Source organism: Panthera onca, chromosome C2 (genome assembly GCF_046562875.1).
Source record: "Panthera onca isolate mPanOnc1 chromosome C2, mPanOnc1 haplotype 2, whole genome shotgun sequence".
In the NCBI taxonomy this organism is placed as follows: Eukaryota; Metazoa; Chordata; class Mammalia; order Carnivora; family Felidae; genus Panthera; species Panthera onca.
The window spans coordinates 59368602-59389615 of NC_138347.1; the positions used below are offsets into that span (position 1 = coordinate 59368602).

General features: G+C 39.6%; 2 protein-coding genes across 7 annotated transcripts in view; one reads left to right on the plus strand and one right to left on the minus strand.

Annotated features, from left to right (window-relative positions):
• Positions 1 to 4377, plus strand: part of GTPBP8 (GTP binding protein 8) — an 18017-nt gene extending 13640 nt beyond the window's left edge. For both annotated transcript variants that reach the window (XM_078453006.1, XM_078453007.1), the window contains one exon: positions 105 to 4377. In XM_078453006.1, coding sequence (XP_078309132.1) covers positions 105 to 186 — 82 coding nt within the window. In that variant the 3' untranslated portion in view covers positions 187 to 4377. The remainder of the gene's footprint in view (positions 1 to 104) is intronic.
• Positions 4033 to 19612, minus strand: RMP64 (ribonuclease MRP subunit p64). Of its 5 annotated transcripts, XM_078453002.2 has the most exons (10): positions 19155 to 19387; positions 18627 to 18711; positions 16934 to 17088; positions 13319 to 13398; positions 12803 to 12934; positions 12064 to 12141; positions 11034 to 11395; positions 10828 to 10889; positions 8284 to 8537; positions 4033 to 5764 (listed from the first exon to the last, which is right to left on the minus strand). In XM_078453002.2, the coding sequence occupies exons 3-10, from the start codon at positions 16967 to 16969 to the stop codon at positions 5302 to 5304; spliced, it is 1467 nt and encodes a 488-aa protein (XP_078309128.1). In that variant the 5' UTR covers positions 16970 to 17088; positions 18627 to 18711; positions 19155 to 19387; the 3' UTR covers positions 4033 to 5301. The 5 variants fall into 5 exon arrangements, with proteins under 5 accessions (XP_078309128.1, XP_078309126.1, XP_078309131.1 ...); XM_078453000.2 differs by lacking the exons at positions 18627 to 18711; positions 19155 to 19387 and adding an exon at positions 19398 to 19612; XM_078453005.2 differs by lacking the exon at positions 18627 to 18711.
• Between the last annotated feature and the right edge of the window lie 1402 nt (positions 19613 to 21014).

Below are 21014 nucleotides of genomic sequence, written 5' to 3' on the forward strand. Positions count from 1 at the left end.
ACATGGAACTCAAGAGGTTTTAAACAGTTCTTAAGTTGGATGAAGTCAAATCTGTTACTATATCTGAAGTAAAGAAGAAAATGATTTTTCTTTTTTTTTCACAGTTCTGTGACCTATTCTGGAATCCATCTGTTGAGATGCTTTATAGCAAATATAACAGGAAATCTTAAGACTGATGGCCTGTAGTTTAGCTGAAGATTCAAAATTCTCTATGCCAACTGGAGTTTTGAACATCAATAATTTCAACATTTTTTTATATTAAATATAATTTATTGTCAAATTGGTTTCCATACAACACCCAGTGCTCATGCCAACAGGTGCCCTCCTCAGTGCCCATCACCCACTTTCCCCCCCTCCCCCACCCCCCATCAGCCCTCAGTTTTGTTCTCAGTATTTAAGAGTCTCTTATGGTTTGCCTCCTTCCCTCTCTGTAACTTTTTTTCCCCCCTTCCCTTCCCCCATGGTCTTCTGTTAAGTTTCTCAGGATCCACATATGAGTGAAAACATATATCTGTCTTTCTCTGCCTGACTTATTTCACTTAGCATAATACTCTCCAATTCCATCCACGTTGCTGGCCAGATTTCATTCTTTCTCATTGCCAAGTAGTATTCCATTGTATATATAAACCACATCTTCTTTATCCATTTGTCCGTTGATGGACATTTAGGCTCTTTCCATAATTTGGCTATTGTTTAAAGTGCTGCTATAAACATTGGGGTACAAGTGCCCCTGTGCATCAGCACTCCTGTATCCCTCGGGTAAATTCCTAGCAGTGCTATTGTTGGGTCATAGGGTAGATCTATTTTTAATTTTTCAACATTTTTTTTTAATGTTTTGTTTTTGAGAGAGAGACAGAGAGACAGAGTGTGAGCAGGGAAAGGGCAGAGAGAGAGGGAGACACAGAATTTGAAGCAGGCTCCAGGCTCTGAGCTGTCAGCACAGAGCCTGATGTGGGGCTCAAACTCTTGAACCTCATGATCATGACCTGAGCTGAAGTTGGAAGCTTAAACAACTGAGCCACCCACGTGCCCTTCAACATTATTTTAAATGTTGTGTGTTCTGTAATTTGCAGAAGGATCATTTCAGCTATAAAACTTGCATCTTCCCAAAGCAAGTATGAATTTGTGCTTGGGGGAAAATGTTTATAAATAATTTAATTATGCTGTTCATTAGAACAAATAGTGTTCTATTTTAACAGTTCCTATTTTAACAGGGCTCCTGTTTTAACAGACTGACAAACAAGAGCACATAGAAGTCCATAATATGGAAACCTATTTACTACTGTGTAGAGAATGGTTTGCCGTGTTTTTATTGGGCTTTTGTCTTTTAAAGACAATGTCTATTACCTACATTTAAATAATAAAATGGACTAGGTTAAAGGGGGCTACTTTTCTATTAAGCACTATTGGTAGATGGAAGACCATTCCTCTCTCTATGCTTATAAGTTATCTTTTTTCTTAGACTTTGTATATATTCTTGATAAAATCTCAGTCCATGCTCAAACACCAGTCATTTCAGGCTGGGATCATTCACCTTCAGGTGAACACAGTATTCAGAATCAGAAGACCAGAATTCAAGTTTCAGTTCTAATATTTATTACATTGGGCTATAGGCATGTTACTTGCTTTCTCTGCACTTAATTTATAATTCACAAAGCTATAAAGATTACAATGGTATTATATGTGTAAAGGATATTTTTATGTTTTGTGTATTTGTAAAGTAAACCAACCCAAGAATACAGCAAAATTCAGATTTATCACAGAAAACCTGTTGTCATTGAGGAGATAACATTTTCTCTAGTAAAAGGCAAAAAACAAAACCAGTTTTAAGTGAGAAAACTGATATTTACAAAAGGCAAGAGAAAAAAGTTAATGAGACAGTTTAGAATTGGTACAGTAAGATTCAGAATGGAAAGATAAAGCGTGAACAGAAAAGGTTTTTATGAAGATGCTATGGACCTATTCATGTAAATGGCTTAGCTTTTCAAAGTGAGGCTGAGTATTAAAAAGACTACAGCAATAGCACTGGATAAAAACTTAAGGCTGTAAACAACTTTGTGACTTTTTTAGGAAATTTAGTATTTTCAGTTTTACAGTTGATAGCACTGGTTTATTCTAAAAGCGGTGTTTTAAGCTAAAAACAAAAACAAAAATAATTGTATGCAAGCATTCACAAAGTAAAACATATGGTGACAATAGAATGATCTTAGAAGTCGACATTTTGCTTGCCAGTGTCACTGTACTGCTTGTCTTAGCCTTTGTTCTCCTAAAAGGAGAGCCCAAGACAAAAGTTTGCATGCAGTCATTTATTTGGGAAGTGATCCCAGGGAACGGGAGCAATAGAGAGAGCAAACAGAAGACAGGAAAATCAATCAAGGATGCAGGAGTTGGACATCACATAAGTACTAGTGCTTGATCTTGATGGACCTTCTTTGGAGCCTTATGAAATGTGCCTCTGAGTTGTCTTTGAAGTGGGAGAAGGTGGGTCCATGCCTCTTCCAACTTGTGGGTGCCCAGTGCCAAGAAGTTCCTTCAGCTTGTCAGAAGGAGCAGAGAGGAGGTGAAGTGTGGTTATCCACTCCTACTGTAAACTGTTGCCACAGCAGTGGCCAAAGGAAGAAGGCCAAGAGGATTTGGCATGGGAGATCTCAGCACAGTGCTATCAGGAACGACCTATTATAAATGCTACCAGAACAGTAAAATTGATATTCACTCTGATGACACTAACAGTAGTTTCTAACCTAGTTTACTAGAAAGTTGTAGTTTGTATATTTTAGATTTAATTATATTATTATATATATTAGATTTCATTTTCATTAGAATTTTAAATTGTTTGGAAAGATTAACATCTAGAATACTGCATTTCTTACAAATATGTATAAATTATCACATTGTAGACACATGTGAGGCTTTTTTACTATTTCCCCCAGAATTCTAAGGATCAAGAGAGGGGGAAAGGGAGGAGATGAAGAATCTTACTCCAAAGAAACATTAATGAAGTACAGAAAAGTGTTAGGCCTGTAGTCCAATCCAGGCTTTATAGTGTTATCTCCTTAACTCACTGAACACTGGTTTTTCCAATAAGGGATAATCTCCAAAGTCTCTTTCAACTGTAAAAGTTTATGCTTCTTGAACAATAATGCCACTTCAGATGAAGCAATTCAAGCCCAGGGAAACTAACTCATTGGAGTCATAAACGAATAAAAGCAGAAGCAAGACTGGCCCTTAAATCTTAGAATCATAGAAGCTGATGGCTATTTTTAGACTTGTCCTGAATGAGTATTATCCATGTTTTAAGGTACTAAGTAGCTACTACCACTCTGTAGGAATCCAAGAAAAATATATACAATGAAAAGGGACTAGAAATTTATTAAGAACTTTGAATTAAATCAGGATATTTAGCAAGGCTCCAGGAAAGAAGCTAAAGCAGTGTTTAACTGCTTTGCAGGCTGTGTGCATCAAAATCACCTGAGCTCCTTGCTAAAAATGCAGGCTTCTGTCCCCAGCCCCTGGCTGTGTTTATCAGTCTTTCAGAAGGGAATCCACATTTTTAAACCACCCACCAAGTGATTCTCAAAACAGCCTCAAGTAGGAGAACCACTAGTGTAGACAAGTGGGAAAATGTGCAAAAAAACAATAGGGCTAGATAAGGAGTGGAAAGGAAATAAAATGAAGATGGCCGAGGAAAAGAAGGATGCGGTATATACGAGGGCACTGTTTTATTTTTCTCTACATCCATATATAACATAAAACTTAAGGCTACAACCTACTTAACAAATAGAATAGTACTGACCTAATTTTAGTAAACTAGAACACTTGAAAAATACATCAAACCTTGTATCATTGAAAACACGTAAGATTTATCCTCTCTGAGCAATGGTACAAACAGTATACAACTATCAGATGACAGCATCAGCACCAAATTATAAATTTATGTGTGGCCTCACCACTGGGTCTATTTTGTGTAAACTAAGCTTTCTTTTTCTTCTTCTTCTTTTTTTTTTTTTTTTTTTTTTAACTTATTTATTTTGAGAGAGAGAGAGAGAGAGAGAGAGAACAGGGGAGGGCAGAGAGAGAGGGAGACAGAATCCCAAGCAGGCTTTGCACCATCAGCATGGAGACCCACAAAGAGCTCAAACCCACAAACTGTGAGATCATGACCTGAGCCAAAATCAAGAATTCGGTGCTTAACCGACTGAGCCACCCAGGCACCCAATAAGCTTTGTTTTTCATTTGACTTCCTCATCTACTTCTATTTTGTTATCTTGTACTTCATGTATAACTATATGCCACCGTACGTCCTTTTTGGAGAAAAGTCTATTTGGAATTAATCACTGGCACCCAAATAAATAAACCAAAAAAAAAAAAAAAAAAAAACCCAGAAACTTTTGGAGATCTTCAAAATCATTTTAATATGCCTTCCTGTGAGGTATGGTGAAAAGATGAAGTGAAATAATGGTTGTGACCAGTCCCTGATAATACACTTAGTGGCAAATTTTTTTAGTCCTTTTTGATGATTAATTCTAGCATATAATCAAGAATTATATGCACAACCATTAGAAGCTACAAACCTTGGTGTTCAGAGGGGGACTTACCTAAAATGGAGCCATAAGACCAAAGTGACCTTTTAAGTACTCCTTGATACTTTGCTTTCCATCCCAGCCCATCCCCATATATCTAAGGCACAGAGTAGGTTTTTATCAACCTAATTACTCAGTTCTTAATTCCCTGGTAAATCATAAAATTATTCAGTTTTTAAGGGACCCACCAGCTTTTTTTTTTTTCTTTTTTAATGTTTATTTTTGAGAGACAGAGCACGAGTGGGGTAGGGGCAGACAGAAAGGGAGACACAGAATCCAAAGCAGGCTCCAGGCTCTGAGCTGTCAGCACAGAGCGTGACGTGGGCTTCAAACTCATGAACCTGTAAGATTATGACCTGAGCTGATGCTGGGATGCTTAACTTAACCGACTAAGCCACCCAGGTGCCCCAGGGACCCACCAGCTTTAATTAAGGAATTACATCTGCTTCTCAAGGACAGGATATGGTAAATTTTTTCATCTTAACCCCTGGTACAAAGTGAAAATTTGACTATTTAGTAGTCAAGTACTTGTCAATTAAATGACACAGAGCTACTATAAATATTTATTGAACTGACATTACTGCTGTACAGCGTTACACTAAATAAGCTCCTCTCTGAGTCCAAGTAGTATTTCCAAATCTTTCCAGAACTCAGCAAGTTCCACGTAAAACAGAACACTGGACCAGTTTGTTAAGCGCTTAAATGTCTCATATATGAGCATTTAAACACCCATTAAGGCAAAAATATCATCAATGTCATCTGTCTCCTTAATGGTTCCTGATGTATTATGTTTGTTCATTTGCATCACTGTCCATGAGTTAGTTTCATTTTCATTGTTTCCTGTAAGGTTTTCATGAATTTGTTTCTCTTTAGTTTGTATGACAGGATTTGAAACTCTGCTCCTCAAGAGTTGCTTATTGTTGGGGTAGAGATCAGTTCTATGAACTGAATAGTGTGAACGTTTCCATTTTCTGCTATCTGTAGCATTCTGCATCCCTTGAGGGGACTGTTGAATTTCCTTTGAAAGAGTCAACTGCAACTTTCTCTGCAGTCTCTTATGTCCCAGTAAAAATCTACTCTGAGATCTTCTTTGTCTCAAATGATGCTTTGAAGTCTTGATTCCTGAGCCACGAAGAAGGCAGTTGCAAATAGATGCTTTTATGCACTTTAGTTTCTTTGGTAAACTTTAAAGGATAAGAGAAAGGAAAAATCTGGGATTAAGACACAGAAAACATTTTCAAAGACTTTTGTCTTCCTTTTACCAACACCTAACAGAAAAGTACACAATTTATCTCTAAGTCTTGTGCCCGTGTACAACCCCAGAATCATCGGAAAAAATAAATAGAAGCTTGAACCCAAATCTGTGTTTTCAGAGCAAAGGTTTCCTCTGACTCAGGTTGTAGACGAATATGTGCCCATTATGTTCCCAAAGTAAAGTAGCTCCTACAACTGCCTAGCAAGGTAGCTGAATGGTGAGATACCTCCACACTTTAGTGTCAGAGCTTTTCCCTGATAACTACTGTTCATAATGTAATAGGGGTGGAGCTGAGGAAAGGATATATCACAATTAGGAAAATTTGGATTTTTCATATCTGGATAAACAACTTCATGTTGTAGAAGGAAATAAGGGAAAAGGAGTAAATGTGAAGAGAGAGTTTAAGAATGAAAAGATAGAGCTTCTGGCATAGACCAATTGGGCTACCCTAATTGTGATTCATGTACCATCTTCAAGCTTGGGAATTCAGAACTCAAATAGCTGATAATTTTAGGTGTTTTGCTTCTGAATAAGGTATACTGCCACAAGGTGTATCAGTACCTTGCTAACTCCCTCACCACTTGTGATAGATTTCAAAAGATTAGCATGGGTCTGTAATTTCTACCCCATCACCCTTCCCTTTTCTTTTTTCTTTTTTTTAATTTTATTTATTTATTTATTTTGAGAGAGAGAAAGCGTGAGTAGGGGAGGGGCAGGAAGAGGAGAGAGCAAGAATCCCAAGCAGGCTCCGCACTGGCAGCATGAAGCCCGACACGGGGTTTGAACCCACAAACTGTGAGATCATGACCTGACCTGAGCCGAAGTCAGACGCTTAACCAACTGAGCCACGTAGGTGCCCCCTCTTTTGCTTTTTAAATAAATACATAACTTTGAGAAAGCCCATTATAATGTAGTGAATCATGGTCAGTTTCCAAACCCTTTTACTTGTCTTACTGTAAGTGGTAATTTTTAAGTGTACCTCCTAATTAAAATGGGAATAGAAAAAATGAAAAAAGAAGAATCAGAGGATCTGAATGGAGTTCTAGATCTCCCAACTGTAACAACCTAATCAAAATCCCCTATTTCCTCATCTACAAAATGAGAGTAATACTGCCTGTCTCAGAGAGTTATCGTGTACATTAAATAAATTATAAATTGGACTATAAATATATTATTGAAACAGCAAAACATGGCAGTTTGAAAGAGCGCTATCTTTGTGGGGTATGGAATAATGGTTGAACCAAATAAACACTAGTTTGTTACCATTCTCATTAACTTTTATTTATTATCATCTCTGTCTCAGGCTGAGTTTTCCACTCTAGAATAGATCCTTTTTAGATGGCTACAGGTCTTTAAGGGACGCTAATGTAGATATCTTTCCAACAATTTCATCCCTTAGGAATACTTAACAACTTCTCTCATAGCTCTTAATCAAAACTTGTTTTTGTTGATCTTTGCAGCCAGTGTTCTGAAATTGTTACCGTGGGCATCTATTATTTTTCAATAAAAATATAAAACCCTAGAGGTGCCTGGGTGGCTCAGTCAGTTGAGCATCTGACTTCGGCTCAGGTCATGATCTCGCTGTTCGTGAGTTCAAGCTCCACATTGGGCTCTGTGCTGACAGCATGGAGCCTGGAGCCTGGAGCCTGCTTCGGATTCCGTGTCTCCCTCTCTCTCTGCCCCTCCCCTGCTTGCACTCTGTTTTTCTCTAAATAAACTATATATATATAGTTTATATATATACACACACACACACACACATAATATATATAAAATGTATAAAATATGTATATATATATACATAATATATAAAATATATATATATAAAATATATATAAAATCCTAAAGTGTCTAACTTCATTGTAGTGCTTCAAGTAATACTGGTCACAATAAAAGATAATCATCCTTAAGTGGTTCTGTGACCCTAAGGACCACAAGAGGAGGAAATCAATACCCAGAGAATCTGGCACCCATGAACGAACATGACCTGACCCTAACCCCAGAGTCTGGTGTGTGCCCTTGTAAGAGGCAGACTGCTTCTGCTCTCACATCCTCATCCTGCTATGCTGAAGCTGCGGGCAGACTGGCTGTCTCTCCTACGAGAGCAAGGGCTAGAGCTAGTGCTCCATGAGAATTAAGTCTGTCTTACACAGGAGCATCCCCAGGCTTAACATACCACAGACAATCCTAAGCCTCTCTGAATTAACAGATGGAATGGGGAAGAGTATAAGTGAATAAATCCAATTAACCAAGTTAACTTTCTTCCTCTCAATAATAAAGCTGTGCCCAACAAAAGCAAACAAAACTGCATTTGGAATAGATCCCTCTTTTAGCCCCCCTAGAGCTACTGGACGTACCATTTTTTTAAAAAAGCTGACTTGAATATATATAGGTTTGCCTAAATGACAACAGCAAAAGTTAAGGATATAATTTTTATTATATACCTACCTATGGCCTTGAGCTTCCACATGTTTAAGCCGGTTACTTTTAAGAAGTTTGTTACCCAGAAAGGAGGCCTGAGCCTTGAGTTTTTTGCTCCTGCACCACAAAATTGCCATTTGGATTTCTTCAGAAAGTTGAGTGAAAGTCTTAGCCCCTCGAAATCTTTGCACAAAACTTTTGGCATAGGGAGTTCCTGATGCTCTCTGAGAAGAATGTTTGGTTGCCTTTAGTTTGGACTGAGAACATTTAACGCTGGTCTCCTGAAATATGGAAAGGTGAAAAAAATATATTGGATTTGTTACTGACTTACAAATATATAACAACAAAGAAAAGTTAACTCACCATGAGAATTAGAAAACGTCTTAAGAAGGAAAACTTTTTTTTTTTTTTTTTTTTTTTTAACCTTTTATTTAATTTTGAGACAGGGAGAGACAAAGCATGAACAGGGGAGGGTCAGAGAGAGGGAGACACAGAATCTGAAACAGGCTCCAGGCTCTGAGTGGTCAGCACAGAGCCCGATGCGGGGCTCGAACTCACGGACCGCGAGATCATGACCCGAGCCGAAGTCGGCCGCTCAACCGACTGAGCCACCCAGGCGCCCCAGGAAAACTTTTTTTAAGCTCACTGTGCTTTTCTTTGTCTCAAAAAACTTAATTTTTTATCAACTGCTCCTAACACAAGATGTTTTTCCCCTCTGTGCAACAATAGATCTCATCTCTAACTGAATTCAGGTGGGAAACATAGATGGGAAGTATACTATAAATATTCTGACAGATAACCTACTTAACCTATACATAAAAATGAATAAATATTGGTCAAAGTCTATCTAGGAAAAAAAAATCACTGAAGAGACTTTTTCCTAGATACTACTGGATTACCACAGATTTGTTTTCCACTTATTTCTATACCCTAAGTTACCCTCAACACTGGGTCACAGACGTCACTGGAAATGCATGGAGATACGGATGGCTGCTGAAAATATGTTAAAAATGCTTAAACCGAGCATCGTTTCCAATTCAACCATGTTTTGATGTGGCACCTTTGTCTCTTCAACCCCATCTTTCTATATCAAGTGGAGTTTGAATTATACCAACTTTTATTGTTTATGAAAATATGCCACTCACTAGATTTGCTTTCATCCTTCATTCAAAACTTACCTTCTTCCAAATTTCTCACTCAAGAAAAACATTAAAAAAGTAATAGAAAATGTAAAAGTAGAGACATAGCAATACTTTGTGTTGGTGATCGATAAAAGAAATTTGACCTTGAAAACAAGCTGAGCATGTTAGTGCTAATTGCTAGAAATGTGGTAGTGATGAGTCATGACTAAGCTGACCAACCAGCCAGCTTCAAAACCAGCTCACCTAGGAACAGCAGGATGGACTGCAGAGAGCTACAGTTCCTGAGACAGCTGACAAAACTATTTGGGGGACTGATGTAATGGTAAAGAACAAAGACTGTGAAACCAAAGTGCCTGTGTTCAAATCCCAGCTCTGCCCCGTATCTGCTGTGTGGCCTGAGCAATTTCTTATCCCTTCTATACTTCAATTTTCTCAGCTGAAATATGGAAACAGTAATAATATCACCAGCCTCACAGGGCTTTTGCAAGGTTTATAGGAGTTAATACATGTAAAGCATTTTGAACACTGCCTGGCATAGAGTAAGTGCAGTATATGTGTTAGCTGTTATTACGATGATGATGATGACACTGATGAAGATGATGATTCCTCCCTCTGGAACTCATAAATTGGACAGAATATAGATCCAAGCTAGAATCCTTATAAACATTCAAGAAAGTACTCTGACTTACTAGAAATGATTAAGAATTCTTAAATAGAACAAAGAAATAATCCATGCGAGAAACCAGGAGAAAACAATTTGAGAAGAACAGATGGTAACAGAAGTCAAGTAGTTACCACATGAAAGAGGGTGACACTGACGTCCTTATCTGTTGCTAGGTCCAGAACAGAATTTACAGGTACTAAGAGGAATCATGTTAAAACTTGAACCCTGACAGGGAAAGAAAGAGAAGCCTCATGACAAAAGACAAGGATGACAGTAACAATGAAAAAAATAGCTAATGACATCTAACAACAGTTAAGTGCTTTGCATACTTTACATGAATTAAAACTGCATAATCCCATGAGGTGCATACTGTTATTAGAAAACAGAGGTTTGGACAGGTCAAGAAACTTATATAAGGTCATACAGCTAGTACCAACTGAAGCCAGGACTCAAACCATTTCTGTCTGACTACAAAGTGCATACTCTTAATATAAACCACACCTGCAGTGGATCCTAAGGGCAATTTAAAATTCTAGTGAAATGCTTAGTAAAATGTTTCTGGAGGCATTCTATAAACTGAATTTCCTGGATACACTCAGTCCCTTGGGAGTGCCTGTATTCATTCAGAAACAGGCTGAGAACTAAGATGGCCCTAAGCCGAGAGCTGGTGACAAAAACAGAGGATTCAATCTCTGCCCTTGGTAAGTGGTATCTACTTTATAAAGTAGCAGAATCATAAGCCATAGGAATAGAAGCCAGACAAACCTGAATAGCCTTGTGCTTCAGCTGTTTGCAGAAAGCTCTCAAATCAAATTCTGATGACTTCTCTGTAGAGGTGGAGAGACCACAGATACAAAAACTTAAGCAAACAATTTTCAAATCAATGAATTCTCAAGTATATAATATTTCTTGCCAAATTACTACAAAAGAAATAAAGGGAATTAGATGAGTATGTGCTCAGAAAAAATTACCTTTGAAGATTTTCTTACTCTTTACTGGCTGTCCAAGATCCACATTATTCTGTATATTGATCTTCATTTGCTTAGCTTTTTTGGAAATTCTGTGTACAGTTTCTTTGCTAGACCTTGGTGATTGATTTTTTGTTAAAAACAGTTTATTTAACAATTTAGTTACTCCTTTAGCTGCAAAAGCTGTGGGCATTTTTTTCTTAAAGACCTCAAAATAGGGCTGTCCTAAAAATTCGGCAATATCAGAAGGAAAGGTAAAATCTTTGAAGTAAGGCAGTGGTTGAATCCTAGAGACTTCATGAAGCAATCCAAACAATGGCTCATATAAAGAAGTCAGCCTTTTTAAAACACCTTTATAGAGAACCCTAGAGGAAGAGGAGGTCATGAATTAGCCAGTAATTATAATTTGCAGATTATTTAATAACCACAACAGATTCAAAGCTGAAAATAAATGTCGATCAATCTGCCACTACAGATAAAAAACGCTCTGGGACATATTTGCATAGAGCCAGATTAGTCCAGCCCAAACAGAAAAATCCAAGTACAAAATTTACTTTAAGTACTACATGGAACGATGTCTCAAAGGATACGCAACAAAATGTTAAGTGTGGTGAGATTTTAGGTAAATTTCAGGTTCTTCACTCTTTTTTTTTTTTGGAATGTCTTAAAATAAGCATGTATTATTATTATAATCAGCAAAAATTAAAGCTATTTTCATTATAGAAAAGAATGGAAGGTTTGACATTTTAAAATAATGTTAGTTATTAGTAGTTCTAATGTTGTTACCCCTAAGAATAAGCAGAATAAACAAGATGAAATAGTACTTGAGCTACCCAGGTTAAGACATCGAGGACATAACCATCAACACTCTAGTTCCTAATCCATCCCAAATAAACTCTGACCAAGTGAAGAAATGGAACCCCTGCACCATCAGCATCCCACAGGAAAACAAATATGAAAACCACTAATGAGAAACCTAGGTGGAGTTAGATGAAAAACAAATGAAGGATTTCAGAGGTAGGTGCATACATACCATAACCTGCTCACCAGCCCAACCATCACAAGGTTTAAAATAATGAATTCTTGTAAACCTAGATGTTTCACAGTCAAGCTGAAGAATCAAGTTAAAGTTTGAAAACAAAACCAAAGTAACTGGGTTTTGTAAGTTACATTTATGAAAGAAACAGATTGGAAATAGAATTTTCTTGAAGAAATTAAAGCTTTAAAACATGTTCTGGGGGCGCCTACGTGGCTCAGTCAGTGAAGCCTCCGACTTTGGCTCAGATCAGGATCTCAGGATTTGCAGGTTCAAGTCCTATGTCGGGCAGGCTCTGTGCTGTCAGCTCAGAGCCTGGAGTCTACTTCAGATTCTGTGTCTCCCTCCCTCTCTCTGCCCCTCCCCAACTCACACCCTGTCTCTCTCTCTCTCTCAAAAAATAAATGAACATTAAAAACAAATTAAAAAACAAACAAACATGTTCTGTTTCAGGCATGGAAACTTAAAGTAACATGTACTCTGCAAGAACACTCATTATTTTACTTCTAAGATTAAGAATTTCTATCAGTGCCCTTATGATAAGACATGTTAGAAAGAGACTGGCAGTCTCTGGCAATGGCTGTATCAAGCAACTACTAGAAAAAGGAGGCCAAGAAGCAAAATTTTAAGAATAGGTTATAACTTCTACAAACCTCCTAGTTTTCAAACAAATACTATTAAATATATCCAAACAATTCCAATTCAGGGGAAGGCATTTCAGTTGATTCAAGGATACAGAAATGTCTTGCAGCAACAGTCCAAGAGGCGAAGTAACAACTTGCAGGCTCCCAAAATCTTCATGAGCACCAATTCAACCACTGGTTGGCTAGGGATGACATATGCTTCGGTAGTTACACGATGATTTTCACTTCACAAAAAATGGAAAAGTATGTTCTTTTTATTCTTAAAGTTCATTAATTATAAAGCTCTTACATAGCAGTTTTCAAGTGCAGGTGAGCTTGAAGCTCAATTTGAAGTAGTTCTGCTCAACAGTGACTTACTCAAGTTGATGGACACTGATATTTCAATGTAATCTATTGTGACCCAGATGTCAGTATCCTGCCATCCCTCCACAAGCCAACAGAGGAGAGATTCTCACAAATACCAGGTGCCTGTTACTAAGACAAAATCTGCACAACTGAAGTACAATTGATTATATCCCAACACCAAGCAAAGTCCAAAGAGAGACCACACTAAAGACAGAGTTCCCAGCCCACCACAAAGCCCATCACAAAGCAGCTGGACCACTTACTTGGAAGAAAACAACTCAGACAGATGTTGAATTGAACCCTCCAAATCCATGTTTTTCAAACGTTTTAAACATTGTTCAACCTAGAAGGGGAAGAGTAGCTCAAATTCATAGAATACGGACATGGCCACTGATGTGACGAGGAAAACAAAGATACGCAAAAGTTCAAATTAGGGAAGGGGCGCCTGGGTGACTCAGTCAGTTAAGTGGCGGACTCTAGCTCAGGTCATGACCTCACAGCTTGTGAGTTTGAGCCCTGCGTTGGGCTCTGTGCTGACAGTTCGGAGCCTGGAGCCTGCTTCAGATTCTGTGTCTCCCTCTCTCTCTACCCCTCCCCCACTTGTGCTCTCTCTCTGTCTCTCAAAAATGAATAAATGTAAAAAATTTTTTAAAAAATTCAAAGTATGGAAATACACTGAACACCACAGAATACCTTCATTTTAGGTAAAATAATCTGTAGCCCAAAGCAATTGCTCCTGCTCAAAAATTGGAAATTAACCCACCTGAACACATTTCTCAAACCCAGTTATAACTAAGAATTTACTATATGCCAGGATGTGATTGATGCTATAAAGGGCACTCAAGTAAGTATGAGATTATTCTCAAGATTATCATTTTTCTGAACCAACATGATTTCTCACAGTGAGATCATTAAAACAAGATAGTAGATTAATTAACTACTTGATTTCAACAACTTGTAAATGGCCTCAGAGATGAGCAAAGTGATTTACTCACTTTACAAGTATATACGGGATACTTTATGTAAGGCATGCTGGGAAAAAAAAATAGTATGTGACACTCCCCATCTCTAGCTGCTAAAAACCTAGTAGTAAAAATAAGAAGTCATACAAAATATTTAAATGCTGAAATAAAAGATGTGCCTTATTTAAAATTGCAGTCCCCTCAGCACTCTACCCTTTCCTGCTTTATTTTTCTCCATGACACTTTCGATGGACGCATTGACTGATGGCCTTTCTCCTCTCAACTACAGTGTAAACTCCATGAGGGCAGTATATTTCATCTATCTTATCCACCACTGTAACTCAGTACTTAGCACAGTGTTAAGAAGGCACTCAGTAGCATTTTTACTTAATAACAAAAACAACAAAAAGCTATCCATTTTACAAAATGTGTTAAGAATTCTATGATCTCCAGGAAATACCACACAAAAGGCATACATGGGATGGCATCCAGACTTTGAAGAGTGTAAAAATCTGGATGGGCACTGACACTGGCAAAGATAATATCTTGCTAACGCTATATATATGCTAAAAATTTAAGTATTGATTCTGTTATAACAGCATAGCTTTCAGAATAGTGAAGGCAACGATCCTCAAATTCTCTGGGGTTAGCTCCTATCTTTTCAGTTTTTAATTCTGGATCCTATACTTTGAGAGAAGTACTGACAAACCAAGATGGGAGAGCACTTGGGAAATATAGTAAGTGAACTACGGTTCAAAAATAAAAACAAGGGAAAATCATTTTGAGAATTTAAGCAAGGCAGAACAAGGAGGAACATAACAGTCTTCATATACTCTCTTGTCACACAGAAAGAGGAACTGACTATTTCTTGTGCTTCATTTATGGGAATATTAGAGATAGGGTAATTCTACTACTCTGCTTTCTCCGAAGGGAGAAAAAATAACGTAGATGACAGTACTGAGTAAATAAGGAAATGTTAAGCAGGTCTAAGGCAGCAGTAGTAATGGAGATGGTAGTTGCAGGAGCATGAAACATGTTCCCTACTCTAAGGGACGGCAGGAAAAATAAACCATACACAAATAACTGCCACATGCAGACTGAACTCAATACCATAAGAGAACCACAAAGGGGAAGCCCAAATAGCCCACAGTCATAAAAAGAAGAGGTCAACCACACTAATAATCAAAAAATGCAACTTAAAATGAGATTACTACAATATGCCCTCATGTTACTCTTTGGGAAGAAGTTTATCACTGCTGGACAGCTTGAAATGGGACTTACAGGATGGCAAGGCTTTTACCAGGCAGAGATGGAGGGTCTGGGCATGCTAAATATACAGAGACAGATAAGCAAATGTTCAGGTGAGAGAACAAATGTGGTGAGCACGAGACTTGTGAAGAGTTCAGGTTGTCTGGAATATAAAATATATGAAGGTGAGAGAGAAGCCTGAGCTACAGAAAACTGAAAAGGCCAGATCACGGAGGATCTTACAAGCTAAGCTAAGAGGTTTCATCTTTACTCAGGAGCCGATAGAGAACCATTAATAAAAATCAAAGCTGTGCTTTATGATGATTAACTCGGCTTTGGCATATAGAATATGTCAGAGTATAGGAAAGACTGGAGTTGAGGAAAGATCAATTAGGATAGCAAGACAATTAAAAGTTGACATGGTCTAAAAAAAAAGAAGATGCAGCCAGAACTAAAATCAGGGTGTAGAAGCATAGAAAATTTTTGACTTAACCAATTGACTTAATGGGAGAGCTACATAAGAGGAAGAAGCAGAGAAAATGGAACACCAGATTTTTCTGACTGGATAATTATTCACAGCTTGGAAAGCCAGAAGGAAAAGCAGGTTCAATCTGACACTTTCAAGTTGAAATATATTCAAGTTTGGTTTTGGAGTAAAAGACTCATGAGATAAAAAGCTGCCCCAGAGAAGAAAACTTAGGAAAAGACCATGCTCCCAGATCTTTCTTTGAAGAAGAAATCTCCCATCTTTTTTTGCCTTAAGTAATGGGAGCAGAAAATTAACCAGAAAGCATGAATCTGTAAGGTTAGAGAACACGTCTGTGTTCTTCACCCTGTATACTGAGCACCAAGCACAGTACCTGGCACATAGAAAGTTACAAAAAAGGGCGCCTGGGTGGCTCAGTCAGTTAAGTGTCAGACTCTTGATTTCAGCTCAGGTCATGATGTCAGGGTGGTGAGATGGAGCCCCGTGTCAGGCTCTGTGCTAAGTATGGAGCCTGTTTAAGATCTCTCTCTCCCTCTCTCTCTCTGGCCCTCCTCACCCTCTCTAAAAAAAAGGAGGGGGGGGGGGGCTACACAAAATACCTGCAGAATTAATAAAATGAAAGAATGAATGAGATTATAAAGAACCCAGCTTAGGAGACTCAGCCCTGTAGTGTAGAGGGCCCAATCTAAAAATTATAGGAAACCACTTTCCATAACTTGTTATATAGCCATTTACTCTAATATATTACTGATTAGATTATATGTCCCACAATATATAAACCGTGACTTTGTTCTTTTTATGATATTAGGATTTTGATTATGCTCAGGAAGTTGTTCTTTAATCCGGCACTTTGTCTTGCTTAAATCACTGTATCTGTGAACTAGGCAAAAGCATTCTCAATATAGATTATATATAATGAAGAAAACTTTTCATAAAAATTACCCACTAGAAACAAGACTGGGGAAGAATTAAACATAGTTCCTTTCTAAAGAAGTTGCGTTTTGAAATGCTTTCGGGGTGGGGGGCGGGGATGAAAGCCCACATGCAGCTTTGGACTGAAGATCTATTAAGTCACAAGTAATTTACTAAGTTTCCATACATAACAAAATATTAAGTGGCAGTATGATCTCATTTTCACCAAGTAAACACATTGAGTCATAAACACAGGGCTTCCTCCTTACCTGTTTGAGGGCTAAATGGGGCTTGTGGTGGCCCATTCTGTAGTGATTGCTGTAAAGGACTGCACATAGCACATCTGTTTCTGCATCCAGGGTTTGGCTCTTCAGTGACAGTGTAACAAGACCACATTCTCTAATTACAGCTGCAACACAAAGGTCTAAACCAGAGACATTTAATAAAACTTAATTTGGGGGTGCCTGGGTGACTCAGTCAGTTAACCATCAACCTCGGCTCAGGACATGATCTCACAGTTGGTGAATTCGAGCCCCGTATCAGGCTCTGTGCTGGCAGCTCAGAGCCTGGAGCTTCTGTGTCTCCCTCTCTCTCTGCCCCTCTCCCGCTCATGCTCTGTCTCTCAAGAAGTAAATAAAAGTTAAAAAATTTTGAAAAAAAACTTAATATGTATTTCTACATTAAGTATATTATATAAAAACACTGTGAAGGAACATCTTTCCTTATTAAGGGGATTAAGAACAAATTAATATAACCAGCTTTAGCTATAAGAACATATTTAAGGATTCTAAGTATGTGAGAAGATGGAAATGGTGACAGATACAAAGTCCAAAATCATTAAGAGAACAACTGCTAAACAAGAAAGTATATTTTTGTAACACATTTTTTTATGATTTTTAATAATCTTTCATATGAAGACTTTGCCATCATGTGGTGTACACCTACTTACCTTGATGGCGGGTACCTGTTATACACTTCTCTAAATCCCCAGTTATGTACATAAGCAAGGCAGAATGAATAAACTCATACTCCTAAAAGCAGTGGTACTTTAAGGTAAGAATATATTCAGAAAAGAGAAACCACTATGGCAACTGGAAGTTACATTATTTGATGCATGCCCGACTGGACACAGGATGCTCAGCAGAACAAAATAACAGCTTCCTAGTCCGAAAAGCTGTGAAGTAGAAGATGGAGTTCATGTGTTTCTCTGTGGCTCTAAGGGTAGCACTATCATCCTAGATGGAAATAACACAAAGGCAGATTCCTACACAACAGGGAGAACCTAATTTTGTTTTGTCCGAACTATATGAAGCCAGAATGGACTACCATGAGGATGGGGAATGAGTTACTGAATTTCCATGCCTGATAGGAATCCTGTTAAGGAATTTTTTTTTTTTTTTTTTTTTTTAATTTTTGGGACAGAGAGAGACAGAGCATGAACGGGGGAGGGGCAGAGAGAGAGGGAGACACAGAATCGGAAACAGGCTCCAGGCTCCGAGCCATCAGCCCAGAGCCTGACGCGGGGCTCGAACTCACGGACCGCGAGATCGTGACCTGGGTGAAGTCGGACGCTTAACCGACTGCGCCACCCAGGCGCCCCAAGGAATTTTTGAATAGGGGTGCCTGGATGGCTCAGTGCGTTAAGTGTCAGACTTCAGCTCAGGTCATGGTCTCTGATCTCACCGTTAGTGGGTTCCAGCCCGCATCCACCTCTGTGCTGACAGCTCAGAGCCTGCGGCCTGCTTCAGATTCTGTGTCTCTCCCTCTCTGCCCCTACCCCACGCATGCTCGCGCGCTCTCTCTCTCTCTCAAAAATAAATAAACATTGAAAAAATTAAGGAACTTTTGAATAGAATAAGAGGGAAGATTGATCTGTAAACTGCCTGGGGATGGATGGGGAAGAGGATGTCATGATTAGATAGGTTGTATTTAATATTAACTATCATTTGAGTGTTTATTTACCGCATTAGGCACTGTTCCAAATGCTTTATAACAGTAACGCTTCTTCAAAACAGCCCTTTGAGGCAGGTGCTATTCTTTATCCACACTTAAAAATGAGCGGAGGCACAGAAAGATTAAATAACGACACTTCCCAACCTGCCCAGCTCCAGCAAAGCGAAGTGCCTGGATTTTCAAACCCAATCTGGCTCCTAACTATTGGGCCCTACTGCCTAAAAACGGCAGTACTATTGGTAAAACACCTTCGTTTAAGAGCACTCTCCCCTAATTATATCATTAGATGCTCCCAAAGCCGGTGGAAGGTAGGGAGGACTAACCCCGTTTTACAGATAAGGAACTAGAGGCGCAGAAGGACTGCAGTCTAAATCCAGCGTGCCCCAGCGCCCTCTTAGAAGATCAGGCAACAGACTTCAGGGTGAACGGGGCCGGTGGTGGCCTGTGGGGAGCCCAGGGTTTCCAGACAATACTTCTCCCTAACGCTAGCCACGTCCACCTCTCTCCGCCCAGTGGCCGCAGGGCTGGGCCTCGGACCTTCATCGCTCCAGCCAGGCCGTGAGGTAGGTACAGTGAATTAAATGGGGGACGCCAAAGTCAGAAGCACCACAGGCTTCTCCGGGTAACTCGGTAGCCCACACACCCCAAGTCAGATCCTGCCCCGCGCCCCTTCCCAGTGTCCCGCGGGTTCAGGAAGTCCCGCCCCCTGCGCACGTGCGCTGGGCCCGGTCAGACACCGCCTCCGGAAACGTCTGTGGCTCGCCGGGCCCCCTCACTCACCCAGCGCCGCATCGGGGTCCTGTACCGTCACTGTGCTGTGGCTCCCCGCCTTCGGGATCTTTACGCGGTTCCACGGCTCCGGGCCCGGCGGCACCGTAGCCATTTTGGGACGCGGGGGAAGTACTGGGAAAGGCGGAGCTGGGCGAGGCCTAACGGAGCCACCGAGGGAGGGGAGGTGAGAGGAGATCTGGGGGAGGAAGAGGGCAAGGGGTGGTGCTGGGGCGGGGCCCAGAGGTGGGGGCGGGGCCTTCACGAATTGTGCACCAAATACAGGGGACTGGGAGAGTCCCTAATCACCAAAACCTGGCGGTGTTTCAGAGTCTCTCACTTGGAAGAGTTTGGGGGTGGGTGGAAGCCCCATCCCAGTATTACTAAATAAGAATCTCCGAATGAGGAGAGGAATCTGCATTGTGTTTGGGCTTCCCACGGGATTCTGCGGCACAACCAAGTTTGGAATTACTTCAAGGCGTTTTACAGTTGTAGTAACTGAGGCCACCCATAGACCCCCATCTGCACATCAGACATTGGGGGGAGGAGGAAATGAAATAAAAGAAATGCAAAGTGTGACGTTTGAAACACAGAAGACGGGATTTACCTTGTCTGGAAGGTCCTTCTGTCTTCACCAACAGGAAAACTGCCATCACATCAAAGAAACTTAGAGCCCCTCTGACTCTATTAACCCCGTCCTCTATCGTTGTTTAAGACAAGATGGTATCGCAAGCTCTGCTGATCCTCTCCTTATTAATAACTTTCTAATAGATTATTTATCCTCAGCCACAATGACGTCACCTTACTTGAATAAGCCCTTCACTGTAGTGAAGAGGCAATTCTACAGAGGCAATTCGTAGATTTTGGAGACAGACCACCAAGGTTCTAATTCTAGCTCTAGTTCTCAGGAGAGTTACGTAACTTCTCCAAACCTTAGTGTCCTTATGGGTAAAATGAAAATAATAGTCTCTACCTCAGTGTTGTAAGGTGCTTTAGAACAGTGTCTGGCATACAGGTACTTACTCCTATCACAATTAATATTGTTATTATTTCTACTGTTTAATGCAAGTAACCTTGCCCTATTGAAACACTTGCCATGCTCTTCCTGTGTGCCTTGGCAAATACTAATTGCTCCACTTGGGTCATCCCCTGAAACACAGTCTCCCTTCCTCAGCTCTGGTGTCATCACCTCTGGGTAGTTCTTCCTGAACATCCCATCCCCACTCCATAACTTGACATAGACTACCATAGTGCCTTGAATTGGCCTCTGTATTAGCTTTCTTTTGCTACTGTATTAAATTACTACAAACTTTGTTGCTTAGAAGACATTATATTTCTGAAGGTCAGAAGGGCAAAATGGATCCCACTGGACTAAAGTTGGCAGGGCTGGATCCTTCTGGAGGTTCTAAGTGAAGAATTCATTTACTTCTTTCAGTTTCTAAAGGCCACTTGCATTCCTCAGCTCATGTCTCCATCCTCCATTTTCCAAGTCAGTAACATAGCATCTTCCAATCTCCCACCACCCTCTCCTACTCTCTCTCATCTTCCTGCCTTCTTAGAAAGACCCTGGTGATCACTTTGGGCCTGCCAAAATAGCCCCATATAATCTTCCCATTTCAGAATCTCTAA